The 15,527-nt window shown below is 38.2% G+C and overlaps 2 protein-coding genes across 2 annotated transcripts in view; both read right to left on the bottom strand.

Moving 5' to 3' along the window:
- Positions 1–2,041, bottom strand: part of LOC122838092 (V-set and transmembrane domain-containing protein 2-like protein) — a 62,372-nt gene extending 60,331 nt beyond the window's left edge. Inside the window, exon 1 of the mRNA XM_044128481.1 lies at positions 1,300–2,041. Within this exon, the coding sequence (XP_043984416.1) occupies positions 1,300–1,417 (118 nt within the window). The 5' untranslated portion in view covers positions 1,418–2,041. The remainder of the gene's footprint in view (positions 1–1,299) is intronic.
- Positions 2,042–9,050: 7,009 nt separating this feature from the next.
- ctnnbl1 (catenin, beta like 1) overlaps positions 9,051–15,527 on the bottom strand; it is a 95,193-nt gene continuing 88,716 nt past the window's right edge. The window contains exon 16 of the mRNA XM_044120359.1: positions 9,051–9,544. Coding sequence (XP_043976294.1) covers positions 9,456–9,544 — 89 coding nt within the window. The 3' untranslated portion in view covers positions 9,051–9,455. The remainder of the gene's footprint in view (positions 9,545–15,527) is intronic.

Genomic DNA, 15,527 nt, shown 5'->3' with positions numbered 1-15,527 from the left:
GATAATAAAGTAATTACAGTATTTTATTGGGCAACAAATAATAATAAAGATAGGCTTTAAAATTTAATAACAAATGATACATGTGGCCTATTAGGCCGGCCTCCATTAGTTGAGTGATTTTACCAGATGGATCTTGTAGTGAAACATATTTGCAATTCTAGGCCTGCAGAAAGCAGCTGAAACACCAGTCATCAGATTGTATGACGTCAAAGCAAAGCGCTACATTAAATTTTTCTGTTAACTTTATCTTCACACAGAAATTGAAACAATTTACAAAACTGGAATTATCAAATTATCTCATCAAAATGAAAACAAGCTAGCGTTAGCAAAGGTCAGCAACAGCATGACGACAGTTTACTGCCGCTGTGTGTGTAGAGTCAAACATTTTTAGGAAAATCTGCAGAAACATTCCTACTGGAGATTTGAAATGTTTGAGTTTATTAAGCTCTTATTCCACTTTCAATCTTTCCTAAAAATAAATAAAATCAACTTCCTGCTGTTCCAGAAGATCTCTTCCTCTGCTGTTTTAAGTTCTTTTAATGACATGAAAAAATAACATCTGGTTGGTATGATTTTCATTAAATACAATATAATTTTTACAGTTAATCATATAAACCAACTTAAAGCTCCCCGTTGTGCATCATCGTCCTATTCCACAAATTCACTCCCCCTCCTGCTACTTACTTACACACTAAAACTTATCTCCATTTTTACATTTGTGTCAGTTTGAAACTTGCCCTCGTTGCCACCCTGAAGCAAAGAGAAGCCAGAGGGTTTGTACATTTACTCGGCCTGCCTCTCCGCTGTGTCCAAGAACAACACCAGAGGCCATTTAGGAAAAGCTCCTGGCTGGGGAGAAGGAGGCAGATTAGAACAGGATACAGATTTCTGTGGAAGCACTAATACAGAATATTATAACATCAGTCCATCAGCCACTGATAGGACAGGAAGGAGAAAACAAATCATGTCCATGCCAACTGCATCAGGATGGACAACAAGAACAAACCTCAGGAGGGTGAAATCCGCTGGGACTTACAGGTTGCTGCAGTCCCTCCGTAAAAAAAATTTTAATGAATAAAAACTTACTTCCTGTATGCATGATATAAAACATTTCCTTTTAGTTTCAGTAATAGAGACAGAAAAACACTCATTTGCATCAGTTGGATGTAATCAGCAGCAACCTTTGAAGCCTGTGCTCTTTGTCTGCCTCCTCCGCCGGTGAGCAGATGGCAGTACCTGTGCCAGTCTTTCCTCTCTGCTCTCACAGGGAAAGAGTGGGGAGAGAGATGTAACACATACCATTCCCAGAGATGCGGTTCTCCAGGTCTCGGTGTCCAGCCTGTCTTGTGGAGCCACCAAGTTGCAGATAGAGTCCCAGGTAATGTAAACTCCCCAGCAGCAGCCTGAACGCTCCCATTTCTCCGCTGTTTTCTCTTCTTTTCAGCCTTTTTTCTCTTCACATTGGGTAGAGTGCTTGGCGCAGATTTTTTTTTCTTTTATGTTTTGTTTATTTATCTTTTTAATTCCAAGTGATCGGTTCCTTCTGAGCAGTGCTGGGAGAATGAAGAGAAACGAAAAAAGTCTGCGTGATGTTCTCTGCCAGCTGCCCGACTAAACTGACTCACTGCCTCTGTCCTGTCGGTTCTACATGCGGCGGAGGGAGACCTCTCCCTATACGGGAAGTGCCGCGGCTTGCAGCGGGGATTATCAATTATGAGAGGAGGGATATTCTTTAGTTTGAAACTTAATCTTTTATTTTGGGGATGTGCTTTTATGAGAAAGAAAGGATTCCACTTTATTACTTTATTATGTTTTGATTAATAAAAAGTTATTATTGCGTTCCAGGTATCTCGTAATTCGGAAAGTGTTCGACGTCAAACCGGCGTGGTAGTTAACATAGTTGGGGAAATCGCGGTTTCAACATGGCGAAGCCCATAAACATTGTTCGTACGTACCTCTAACAAACATAATTTCAGGCATTAATCCAAAACCATTTTAATTTTGTTCAGCTTAGTGATGCAGGAGCTACGTGTCGCACTGTAACTCTCACTTGTGTCATTTGATGCCAGGAGCAGCCATGTTGAAGTCCGCCTTATAAGTCTTAACTGGGAGTGGTCAGAGTTGCCAAAAAACAAATATACATTTGTTTGTTGACAAACAGACTTGCTTATTTTATTGCTGTTAAAGATAGCCTGCAGTATCTAACTTTTATGACAAAATTTTTTTTTTTTTTTATATTTGTTAAAACTGTCACCAAATTGTAACATTTTGCTATGAGACAAATAATTTGAAAAGATGGAGCTCCTCCTCTCAGTGCTAATATTACAAGTCATAGGAATAACATTCAGAAACAACCCTTCTCCTGGCATTGAGAGCAAAGGGGAGGGTCTTAGCGCTCTCTATCAATCTCATGTTCATGCTGATGCTCATTGTGCTAATCGCTGCTTCGGAGAAACAATTTACCCTTAAAGAAAAACTGTTTATCCGTCGTCACTGGCGTGCTAACTAACCTGCTCACTGACATTGGAAAGAAGCTGTAGCCTGGTGCAGAACAAGGGTTACAAGACTGCTTACTTTTCTTGTAAACTCATCAGGATGTTTCTCTGTCCTTGGTGCTGAAAATCAGACCAGGTGACTCTGAGAAACGTAGGATTTAATTTAAGAAACAACTTCTGTCACAACCAGTATTGAATGCCATATTTGTGACAAAACACATCTATGTGTTGAGCAGCAGAGCATAAGGTTTGCATATCTTGCTATTGAATATTGATTCATGTCTTTACTGACAAATGCTAAAAGTTTGAAGAGGCAAGAATATTCACAGTTTATTAACTTAACATTTAGGTCTCGGTGGTGCAACAACCATAGTCTGGCACATCCTGTTTAGACACCCCCACACACATGCACACACACACACACACCTGTAAATCAGCTAGCTAGTCTGGATCACCAGCAGTTGCAGATGTTTGGCACCAAACCAAATGTGAATGATTTAAAGAGAGAATAAATATTTTCCAGCGGTATGAGATCCATTCCCAATTCTCATGATGGGTGTAAAATATAACAGAAAAAGCTCTCAGGACTTATTTCATGCTGCAAATGAACAGGATGAATGTTGAAGGAAACCTTTACACAGCTAAGAGCCAAGTGTAGATTAATGAAAGCAAAAGCATTGAGATAACAATATGCAAACTCTTCTCGAGCCTTTGTCTAATTAAAACAATCTGTAAAGACTCTGGTTATGGAGAGCCTTTTTGCAGACAAAGGAAAGATCAATCTGTGGGAGAACGATGGAGGCAGCCTGACATCATCCAATCACTCTGATTCACCACCTTATTGATGACGAGGTTGAAGAGAAAAAAGGGAAAAAAATTCAAAGTGAAATTTGATCAATACAGAAAACTGCAGACAGACCCGTCTCTCCATCCATGCCTGGTGAATTATCAGAAGCAGTTCAGAGCTTTCTGTCTTCTAGGAGGTTTCAACAAACAGGTAAACATTTCCTCCATGTTGCGAGCATGTTGCAGTAAACAATCAACTCCAAGTGAGGCGTTGTCCAAATGTCGCTGGTTCCAACTGTAAGCTGTTGCTCTCTGCATATTTAACTGAGTTAAAATGACTCTGTCTGTGTTGGCGCCAAACAATTCAGGATCAGCCTTCTGTGTGTGGAGTGTTTGGGTCCTGTGATGGCCAAACCCATGGCCACATTCTAAAGTCGCTAACTCTTTTTATGCACAATTTCTCTTTTAATACACACAACACCTTTGCTTCAATAAAGCATTAGTTGATTTGGATGCATTTGTTCTATTTGTTACACACACATTTAGTTAGCATATGTATTTATATAAACTTAAAGTTTATTTTGTTTGCTTAAGATTACCTCTTGTTTCTTGCCAGTACTTACCTTACCTGACATGGAGTTGCCAGACAGAAGATGGACCAGGGGTCAGCAGGCATAAATGATTGGACTCCATCACTAGTTCCTGCTGGCAGTGTATTTTCTTTGTTTAGATACGTTTTTGTATTTAAGTAAATATTTGCATTTAGAGTCTAACATTTTTGATTTCATTTTTGGGTGTTTAGTCGAACTAGCTGTACTGTTTGTTAGTAATTGTATTTTGTTTAGTTATCCATGTGGTGTCTTAATTGGTCTGATCAGCCAGTATATAAACCCCTGTGTGTAATTTCTTTGTTTGTTTGCATTTTTGCTCAAGTTCAGTTTTGTTTCTTTTATGATCTCAGATGATATTGTGTCATTTATAAATCTTTGGGTTAAAATTAAATAAAAAACAAAAATTTTTGTAATATTGCCTGTGACTCCTCCTGTTTCTCAACTCGGTCCATCACAGTTACAGTAGCTCTGTAAAAAACAAAAAAACATACAATTTCAGAAGTTTGCTGAAGTCTGACATTCCCAAGACATCCTCCAGTTTAATACAGGAAGTACAGAGAGAACTAAAATCAAAATGTGAAACCATCACCACTCAAAATCCCATTGATTTTCATAATCAGAAATGGTTTCTCCTCTTGGAAACGAAGCGAAAGGATGCAGAACGGAAAGAACAAATGACCGGCATATGATAGTTATCCTTCTATTTCAAGATGATTAACAAATGATGGTTCATTTGCCCCTGCAGTGGTCATTAGAGCCGCGTTCTCCAGGACAATCAGTGGAGACGGATGCGTCACTCCAGCAGAGCCAGAGCGAGTCTGCAGCAGCTGAGCTCTGCAGCTGGACAGCTGTGCAGCAGCTACCAACAGCTGCTCCAGGCTGATCATCATTTACTATGTCTGTGTGTTTAAATTAATTTTAGGATGCAATCATGGCTGGAAGAAATTAAGTTTGTCAGAGCTTGAACTCTGCTGTTTTGGTTTCAGGGAAGAGAAAACTCCTGAAAAGGACTTTAGAGCTAAAAATAAACTAACAAATAATCTAATATTCCATTATTTGGTTATAGATCAATGCTACTCTAACTTCACGTAAAACATGTTTATACAGGACGACAGATGTTTTCTTTTAAGCTGTTTTATAATTTGATCTTATTAACACTTAAGTTGCTAATCAGCAATAAACACAAATTAGTCTAATACTAAGGCTGTTCATTTACATCTAAGGAACCAATATTCAGCATCCTTAGCTTCATCCTTCAATGTTTATTTATGCATTTTATTAAGAAAAAAAGTGGCAAAACACCTGAATCAAGATCATAGGTGTTAATTACACAGATGTGTACTATGTTGGTAAAACAAATTCACTGTTGCAGCTTCAAAACAACCTTACTTTGCAAAATGCAACATTTAATTACATTATATTTGCTTTGTATGCCTATCTTAAACAGGATTGCTCTCAGAAATGAGACCTTATTTTGTCTCAGTGAGATTTAGCTGCAAATAAGTACAATACAATAAAACTGCAATGAAATAAGGAGAAAAAACATATTAAGAGGGGTTTTTTTTATTAGATTCCCTGTGACACAGTTCATAGCCCCCTGTAATTCTCCCTTTTGCAGTAGCATAAAAATTAACATTCGTCAGCTCACATGATGAGAGTAAAGTTGGTTCAGATTTGGGGACATTGAATCCCATCAGTGTTTTTAACCCTGTGACGTTTCGAAATGGTCACCTCACATTAACAGTAGAAGTTTATGTTTAACATAAATAAACACAAACAAAACACAGAAGTCTAAAATTAATGTCACACAAAGTACCTGCAACTCTAAACTGAAGAAATTAAACATGGTTTAAGTTTATTGAATTTAAAGCTTAAAACTATATTCAGAATAAAGTATTGTGTTTTATGCTTATGGGCGTCGCCATGTTGAAATCTTCTCCAACTTAAAAGAAGTCCACTTTAAAGATACACCAAATAATTTTTTAAAAGAAATGTCTTTTTTTTTTTTTTTTTTTTTTTACATGTTTGTTAAAACTCACTATTTTGTAAGAATATATGGCAGATAATCTGTGGGAAAAAAATGCAATGGGCTGCTGTTTCATGCTTACCCTTTAATTCAATAAAAATCCAAATAGATTTATTTTTTTCTGAAAAGCTCCAGCAGTTTAAGAAATTTCACGCTTACAGTTTTATCACTTAAACTGATATCAAAACTTTATTTTGATACCAGTGCTAAGCAAAGTTAGCATGACCACTGGTGATGGTGGCTCAATGGTTTTCCGGTAATAGTGAGTTGTTTCTTCACCAATGATTGGTTGTTTTTGGTTGGACGATGCATCTCTTCAGAAGGCAGTAACAGCAGGGAGGATTTCGAAGACATTAATGTTTTCACAGATTATCTGTCTCCTAATGAACGGTCAGGACATGGTGAAAGTTTTAACAAACATGTTCTATACTACAGCTTTAACATGGGTTTTATGTACTCACTGAATAATGAGTAAATAATGATTTATTTACTCATTATTATAATTGCGATTATAAGTCGCGAGCATTTAGTTGACGTTAAATATGATGACACTATAAATTACTTTAAACAGATATGAGTTTTATTTACTCATTAATTGATGAGTAAATAAATCTACTCAAGACAAAAGTTTTTTTCAGAGGTAGATTGTGATTGTACAATAAAAAATAATTATTTGAAGGCTTTTTTAACAACTTCTAACAACTTTGTGGGTCTATAGATGCGTGAAATACAGAAGAAAAATTGAAAAAGCTGAACTTCAGATTCTGCAAAACCCAAACCTCTGATTTGTACACCCTCCCTGTCCTCACCAGCAGCTCTAACACACTGTCTCCTCGTCCCGACCAGAGAGACGAGCCCAGCAGCACAGTGGTGCACTGTTTGCACTCAGTCATTTGGAAAATACAATTATTCCCCTTCCCCTCGGCTGTGAAATTGCTGTACGACCGCTGTTAAACACGCTGCAGTCATAATCACTGATAAGAGATGTGCAGGGCCGCGCCTCCGCCGCTGATACGGTACGCAGCTGCCCCCCCGTCACTCTCACATCTTGTTACTGAGCGATATTAGAGTTGCTGAAGACACTTAGGAGAGGAAGCAGATGTGACATCTGTCGATGGGTCGCCCTCTGTTCCTCCCAGCTCCACCGCTTCCTGCCAGGAATTATGGTCTGCAGAGGACATCATGCTAAATGAACGCTTAATACAGATGAGGCATAAAAAAAGGTTTGGTTTCACTACAGTTTTAAGAAGTTTAGTGTAAAGAGCCACAAAATGAGGCTTTGAATGGTCAACTTAGGGCAACTTCCTGAACCATTACCTCCCACAGTGAGGGCATCTGCTCCGTTATGCTGCTGGGGTCAGTCTGTCTGGTTTCACACCGGCTCGTCCTCTGAAACGACAGGTCGCTCAAAATTTGCCTGGACCGATCACCTTCGTCCTGAGGTAACATTTCCGAGGCCTTATCCAGTCCGCAGCTGTTCAGGGAACATGAAGGGGAACCAACTCTTCGATAAGCGAGAAAATGAAACATAGCTATGTTCCAATCTGAGGGGTGAAATGATTCTAGCAAAACTATGTCCACTAAAACAAGAAGGGATTTTTAAGATTATTTTTTGAAAGAATTGGATTTCTTAAGAGACGCACCAAGAAATCAGCGGGTGAAATCAGTTTGACCGTGTGTTGGCAAAGCTTTCAGATCAGTCAAAGCGCTGTAACCGAGACCCACTGATGTGGCATAACAACACTCTTCAATGTGAACGGTGTTACTGTGGAAGGCACAAACTGAGTTATTTTTGGTCAGAGGCAACACAGAACATGAGAAATTATTTTAAAGGGCCTGTCTGTGTTTTCCAGACACATAGTATCATTTTACAGTACAATCAAGCAACTTTGTCTTCTTCAGTATATATAAAATATGACTTAAAAGAAATTTGACTTTGTAATTTAATGCCTGTAAATTGGGCCTCTGTTTCATTACAACATGACTCCTCTATAAACCCTTTAGCAACGTTTTTATCATTTTACTGAGCAGCAGCTCCTATAATGAGCTCAGCAGTTCCACCAGCTGTTTGCTAACTGCTGCTGGCTAGTCTGAAGGAGCTGAGTGGGGGAGTCAGGGGAGAGCTTCATCCTTAAAGGCGAAGTTAGGTCCACTCATGCGTTCTCCACAGCTGAATGGTTGGCATGGAGAATAAAGTATTTCTCAAACATGCATGAAAGAATCATTTTTAATTTGCAAACAGGACAGCCAATAACTTTAGAAAACTGAGAAAAGGAAACTCTATACATTAAGAGAGCAGAAACCTGAACTCTCCCACTTTCAGTGCAGGTATTTGCATCCAAATGGGGATAAATATTAACATCTTTGGTCTTGTTTTGCCTTTATGACAAACACAAAAACAAAAAAATCCAATGCCTTTAAAATCTCCTGTTATTACAGTGTTATGTGAAAAGCTTAGCGTCTACAGAGATGAACTATTCCATCCAGATCCTCCTTTCCGGTTGTGGTAATGAGCCTTTCTCTGCTGTGCCGGGTCAGGAAGTCAAGCATCAGATGAGGAGCTGCAGCATTGGCTGCTTATTTGTGTCAGCAGGGAAGCAGCAGCACTCTGCACTCTGATCAAATCAAATCAAATCTCATCTTTATATATTTAGTAAAATGCCTTTTACAATCTTTCTGGCACTAAAAATAAATGGTAAAACAAGTGAGTCACATCTATATAATTATTCTGATTCTATTGATTTCTAATGAAAAACTAATTAAAATGTTTTTTGTTTTCTTTTTTTGTTTCAAAGCATAAAAATAGGACTGATCTAATAGAATCTGGTACATAAAATGGAGAAAATAACTGGATTTGTTTGAATGCAGCTGTACTGTAACACCTCCACTGCTGAGATCCATCTGTGGGTTCTTGGGGGAGGGGGGGGAATAAAAAATAATAAAAAATCAGCACAAGCAGGTTGGATTTCGGAGAGGATTCTCAAGCTGCCACTTCCTGTGCAACAGTAATCAACAGGGGAGGGGTGAGGGTGTAATGAGATTGGTGCGCGCAGCAGACCGCCATCAGGACGCCACGCACGTCTCAGTCTGTAAACCGTGACATTAACGAAACAAGCTGCACAAAACGAGGCAGGGGGTTTAATACCAAAATGTTTTATTAGAAAATAGTTTACAGCTAAATTCCAAAACACACAGAGCAGAGCAGGTTAAATGGGATTTAATTTATCTGTTGCAATCTCCTGCTGGATTTCTGTTCCAGCAAACCAATTTAACCGAATAAACCTTTAAATTATTATTTACTAGAGCGGATGGACTGGGTTTGCCTTACCTGGACAGTGGAAGTAAATGATTCATGTAAGAATACAGAGGGAGTCTTAAGGTACTTCATTTCTCTACATTATCAAAACAAACCAGTATTTTTATTATTATTATTATTATTATTTGAAGTTTGTATTTTGGTTTCAGTAAAGTTTCAACTGGAATAAAACTGTTTCGGTTGTGGTGAAGGATTTCTGTGACTTTATGAGGAATAAAAGACTAAAAGTTGTCTGCTAGGTCCACGATCCTCTTCCTCTCTGCCTCTTTGAACTCGTCACTCTTTCCATCTCCGATGCTCTCTGCGTACTCTGCAAAAGACCAAAGAAAACCCAGGGATTAGTTGGTTTGACAGCACAGGCTCTGCTGGTTGACTTTTAATCAGAACATCTCTAAGACCAGAAAAACCAACGGACCCGCTCTGCGCGCCACGCTGAAGAACGGCCAGGATTTTAAAAATATGAAGACCCCAGACTTTGAGGTTAGACTTCTGCAGACAGATCTGTCGTGACTTGATTGTAAAACACAAGGAGGCTTTTATTTTTTTAACGTTCTAAGAAATCAGAGTTGAACAGCGGATAAATCGGGTTACGATTTGATAATAAAATGTTTATATAAAAAAACTAAAGAAATTCTTCACCTTTCTTCAATAACCAAGTAAAAAACAAATACTGTTTGGACTTTTCATTCCTGTAACTTTCTGAGTTACACCAATATAATCAACTCCAACATAATGAAGACACATAGCCCAGTTTCCTCTCTTCTCATGTGCAACACCATATTGAACAAAACACGATGAACTGAAGGAGATTTTGTGGAACATCAAATCCTGTCATGATTCTGAAGTGTGTGTCACTTTTAATGTATTTTTTTTATGAATAGTGTATGTGTAACGGGATGAAGGGTGAGGAATTCAGTGTTATACTTTATAGTATGAGTGTTGCTTTAGACGTGTTTCCATTCTGATTAGTGTCTAATGGTGTGAAATTCAGCGTCATACTGTATAACTATAACTCTGTCTGTGATGTCATATTATGTCTAATTTTATTCCATGTCTGAATGTGATGACATAAAGTCCTACCATTTACAAAGTACATTCCAAAAATGTTTAATATTATGAAAATATTCAATATTTTGGTCAGTAACCTCAGAAAGTACAACTCAGATTGTAGAATTAAAATGCAATGAGGCTCAAAGATAATCAAAGCCACTAATTAGTTTTTTGGAAACTTTATACTACAAACACCAATTTTATCAATTAAAAATACATTCTTAAAGAATAAACAAATAAATAAATCAGCTGATGACCTAGCAGATGTCCATTCACACAAAGCCTCAACAGGTCACTGCTGAAGAAGCTACTAGTTGAAAAAAGCAATTAGATCACATTTGTTGGATTAGTGCTAATGGATCATGGAAAGCTCTAAGGTCATTTCCAAGTGAGACTTCAGGTCTACAAAGGAAATTTATGTTTTAAAGTGTAAAGCCTTTGCTTAGATTTTGTTTTGAGAAAACAATCAATGAGAAATTGGACAGTAAACTAAAATACTAAATAATAAAGCATTTCTAAAAATAAAAAAGTCATTTTGTTTAACCAATTAAAATAATTAGGTGATCAAATTTGAAATATATGACAACTTATCAATATGACAAACAGCAAATAGTTTGGAATACAGCAGAAATGAATGGATAAAAATAACCAGTTGACTTAATATCTTATTTCACAGACGGAATACAAAGAAGAATCAAGGTCATGCACTATAAATCAGTCAGTTTTCAAACAGCTGATTAATTGAAAAATTGATATAGAGGTACAAAAAAAGTGTTTTTCAATTTGTGATCTTGTGTTTGTTTTGTCCCTCTGCCACTGACTTTGAACAAATTAATTCCGGACTGTGCTTGAAAGCAAACTTGAACTGACCACCGGGGGGTTTCCAAGGCAATTCCTCTATTTGACATCCCAAATTATCTTCAAATAAAGACAAATTTGTATTTTTAACACAGGTAGATCAGTTCTTGTAGCTTTAATTTGGGTAATTTAAGCACTTTCATATTTTGTGACACTAAGAAAAGGAGCAAAAGTAATACATAGCAGCTTTCTGTGAATATTTTGTCTGTTTATTGTTCTGCGTCTGAACCTTCTTCCCTGTTAGCATACCTTACCTCAGCATAACCACATCCTGACTGTCATTCTAAAACCCAGAAACAGGTCCTGCTATATTCTGCAGTGCTGCTGAACATTTCCACTGTTTTCTTCATTTTGTGTTTCTGCCTCCCACACAAGGCCTTTGAGACCGCTCGACGGTCGATTTGTGAGTCTAATGTGCAGAAAGAGGAAGTTGCAGCTGCCGCAGCCCCGGTGGAATCCGCGCATCCGCTCTGCCTCTGAAGGAGGGATTACACATTAAACCCAGAGACAGAGACATGGAAGAAGAAGAAAAAAACTGTTTTTCTCTGGGAGACACTGCAGAGACAATAGAATAAAGGGAGCTTTCCTGACTAAAGCCAGCAGGGTTTAGGAGAACGAGGAACGGCTGTCATTTTCTGCTTTTTTTTTTGCCTTGCAGGCAGAGATGCTTTTTCACATTGTAAGGCTGTAAATAAAAGATAATGGCAGATGAAATGGGACTAAGAAAAGACTTTCCAGATATTGGGAACAAATAATACTGTTTTTTTTTTTTATATATTAAGGAAAGCGGCATGAAATATTCACTGCAGTAACTGCATTTCAGACTATTTCAATGGTGGAGGAAATTCACTTTTCTACCAGTGATCTCGTTTGCTTGGTCACTACCCAGAGTTGGTGACCATAGATCAGGTTGAGGACATAGATCTAGTGGTTAATCTCTTTATCGATCAGATCGACCGACAAGAAACTATTTAAACTGCAGTTTTGGCCATGAAATAAATGACTGGCTAACTTCTTTTCAGTGTAATCATTTCAGAAAGTCCAGCTGAACTCACAAGGGTGATTGAAAAGGACACCTTCTGGATCATTGAGGATCTTAAGGTGTAAGATTCAGTTGCTCCAAAGTAGGGGTGAAACAATTCCTCAAGTGATTCGAGTACCTCGATTATTGAAATTCCTCAAGGAAAATTTACCTGCCTCAAAGCTACGTTAAATTATGTTTAATTATTTAACGCATCGTGTTCTGGCTGGACCAGTACTTGCGCTGCGTGTAGCTCTGACTTCCGCCTTTGAGTTATTGATGAAAGTGAAGTGTTAGTGGTGTAAGGTCCAATTTTCAAGTTTGGCCGGTGGGGATTTTATTGATTAATAATGCTTGGGTTTTCATAATTTTTGGGGGACCAGTAGGCATCCTTAAAATGACTGGCGCGATGCCTGGAGTACAGCAGTCTTTCTCCTCTGGGAGCTGCTGGTTCAGAGCGAACGGTGGGAAGAGCGCTGCAGGAATATTTATACAGGTAAGCAGATAGACTGAAAACGGCGGGCGGCTGAGTAGTTGATGGTTACTGTGTAAGTGTGGCTTTACGGACGAACGATACAATAAATTTCATCTCATCCCGGTCTGAACAAACGTGTGGCGGAAAGCAGTGTGGCGGTACATGGCTGATAAATGAGTTTCTGACTGTGACGAATGAAGGTGCCGTAAATATCGTCTGTCCTCTGGTCTATTTCCTCCTGTCCACCCCCACCTTACGTTCGTTCGTTCGCCTGCCCTCCACCCCTCCATGCCCCCACTCCAGGCGACATTTCCAGTGTTCTCAAACCCAAAGTTTGACAGCTATGGGGCAAGGTGAGAGTTCATCTATTAAATTGACTGAAGATGAATACATAAACTAAAGGCTGGAGCATAGACATTTTTCTAAGTGTATTTGTGAGCCCGCCTCTTTATTATGAAATTGAATATAATTTCAGATTTTTGTCTAACTTTTCTTCTGGTTAACTTAGAAAGTGAGCTATTATTATTACAGGTTAGTAAACTACAAAAAAGTAACCGCTAGGGACGCTCAAAAATGAAAAATTGGACTGATATTGATATCCAATAGTAAAACTGGTGTTATGCCAGATTTACCAACATTTCATCTTTTTTTTCTATCCAATTACTTGATTAATCATAAGAATAATCAATAGATTACTCGATTACTAAAATATTTATTTACAACAGTCCTACTCCAAAGACCCGCAACATCCCAAAACGTCTAACGAATACCAAGACGTCCCAATCCAGAAAGTTTTCAGTTAATTTTGCTGCTACTGACACAGAACTCACTGTATTGGACGCAACAAAAGCTGAGCATCAGCATGGTGAGTGAGGTGAACATTTTTAGGCAAAGAGAAATTCTGCAGGAACTACAGGAATGGACAGCACGAGATTGGTTCAATTGATTTCCTCTGATGAATCCCACTTTTGATCATTTGGACAAGGGAGAAAAGTCGAGTTGTGTCAAACTGCATCAACACTGAACATCCTGAATGATACACATAGAAAGGACTTAGTCAAAGTTCTGCCCCCAAACTCTGACACAAATAAAGTATGGAATCGAAATGTCGTCCGATAACCTAGAAGCAACTTGGTCATAAGGGAGCATTGTGTGAAAATGTAAAATGGCAACGATAAGTGTCTGTAATCTGTAGAGGTGCGGGTCAGAAAAGTCCTTAGAAAACCTGTGGTTACCTCCCAAAATGACCTGCTCCCAAACCAGCCCTGTTCAGTACGCTTTGATCAAACTCCGGTCCATTTACCTATGAAGTCCGGTACATGTGAATACGCAACCAAACTCTGATTCGAACCGAAACAGCGAACTCTGGTTCACCTGAGAACCTTGGTCTAGGATTAGTTTGAAATGAACTTTAGTGCGGTTCAGAAGAACGTGTTGATGTAAGTGAACTGGAGACTGCTCCAAAAGCAGTAAGAGGACTATATCGCAGAGCATTCTGAGTAAATACAACCAAAACAAATGGACATGTCTAGCACTAATGGCAGAAATGGTTCATGCAATATTTCACAACAGAGAAATCTTACAACCTCTAAAATCTGGAGCCACTCTATTTTTTTTACATTTCATGAAGAAGGAAGTTGAACTCAGTGTCTTCTTCTGAGGTTTTCAGGTTGTTTCATTTAGAGGCTCTTCGTGCAGCGCCCCTGCAGGCAAGGAGGGGAACAGTTTTTCAAACAATTTGGTTCCTTTCCACAATGCAGTGTGAAAGAAAACCACAGCAGCTGAAAATGGATCAAATGTTGCAATTTTGGTCCCCAACCGAACAGAGTCTACCATACTAACAGGTATGAATATCAGTCAGGATTTAATCCAGCATATGTGACTAAAATGACAGCTAGGACTTTTCAATGAATTGGACAAAGTTGCTAATAAACATTTCAAAACTGATACAAATCTGTCACTATACCAAGTGACCATATAAAAAAAGTCACAACAAACATTTCTGTCACTTCCTAAACATTTTTCCATAACTGTGAATAAAATTTAATCAAACCAAACTGTAAAACTGTTATCTTAACCTGTAGAACTCAGACCAATTCAATCACTGGCGACTGCTCATCATTATTGTCGACAAGAAGGAAGCAGCTCTACTAGCAGAATATCACTATTCTGTATGTCTAAAATAGGGCAAAAAACATACTTTTTTCTTTTTATGCATACATTTGTCTCCCACATAGGCAGTAAAATGACATTTAAAGAGTCAGGCTCCAATTGGAGTTATTGGAGATTTTAATTTCAAGGATAACCTTTAAAAAAGCAGCAAAGGGGAAAAAAAACAGGAAGCAGAGCTGCTGGGAATGTGATGGGCTTCGTGAGAAGTTCACAGGTCAGAAGGCAAACAGTGACAGCCACCAACGCCAGAAGACGGAGGTCTGTCCAGAGGAGAATTAAATTATGACCTGCCACCATCATCAAAACTAACTGATGAATGTGGAGGCAGCAGTACTTAAATGAACAGTCCTGAAGGGTTGGACTAAAGGGTTACTGGAAAAAATAAATCAGGTTTACATATCCTGAAGAAATAGTTATGTGATTACTTTTTAATATCAATCACATTTTGATTAATATGAACATGTTTTGTTAATGATTCTTGTATTAAATTTCTTCCAGTGTAGGCTGGCTTAGAGTAATGCTGGTCTTGTTCACATAAGCGTCACCATCGATGTAAGGGTTATAAATATCCATAATTATACATTAGTATTAGAAATAAATAGACTTGTGTCGGAGTGCTTTTTATTTTTAACTTATGGAAAACATTTTTTAACGTTTTTAACAACAACGCAGTTCAAAGTGCCACACAAACAAAATGTTCCCAAAAACTCATAGGGT

This window comes from Gambusia affinis, linkage group LG01, assembly GCF_019740435.1.
Source record: "Gambusia affinis linkage group LG01, SWU_Gaff_1.0, whole genome shotgun sequence".
NCBI classification, from domain to species: domain Eukaryota; kingdom Metazoa; phylum Chordata; class Actinopteri; order Cyprinodontiformes; family Poeciliidae; genus Gambusia; species Gambusia affinis.
The sequence above is the reverse complement of the archived record's forward strand: the minus strand, read 5'-3'. Positions and strand labels throughout refer to the sequence as shown.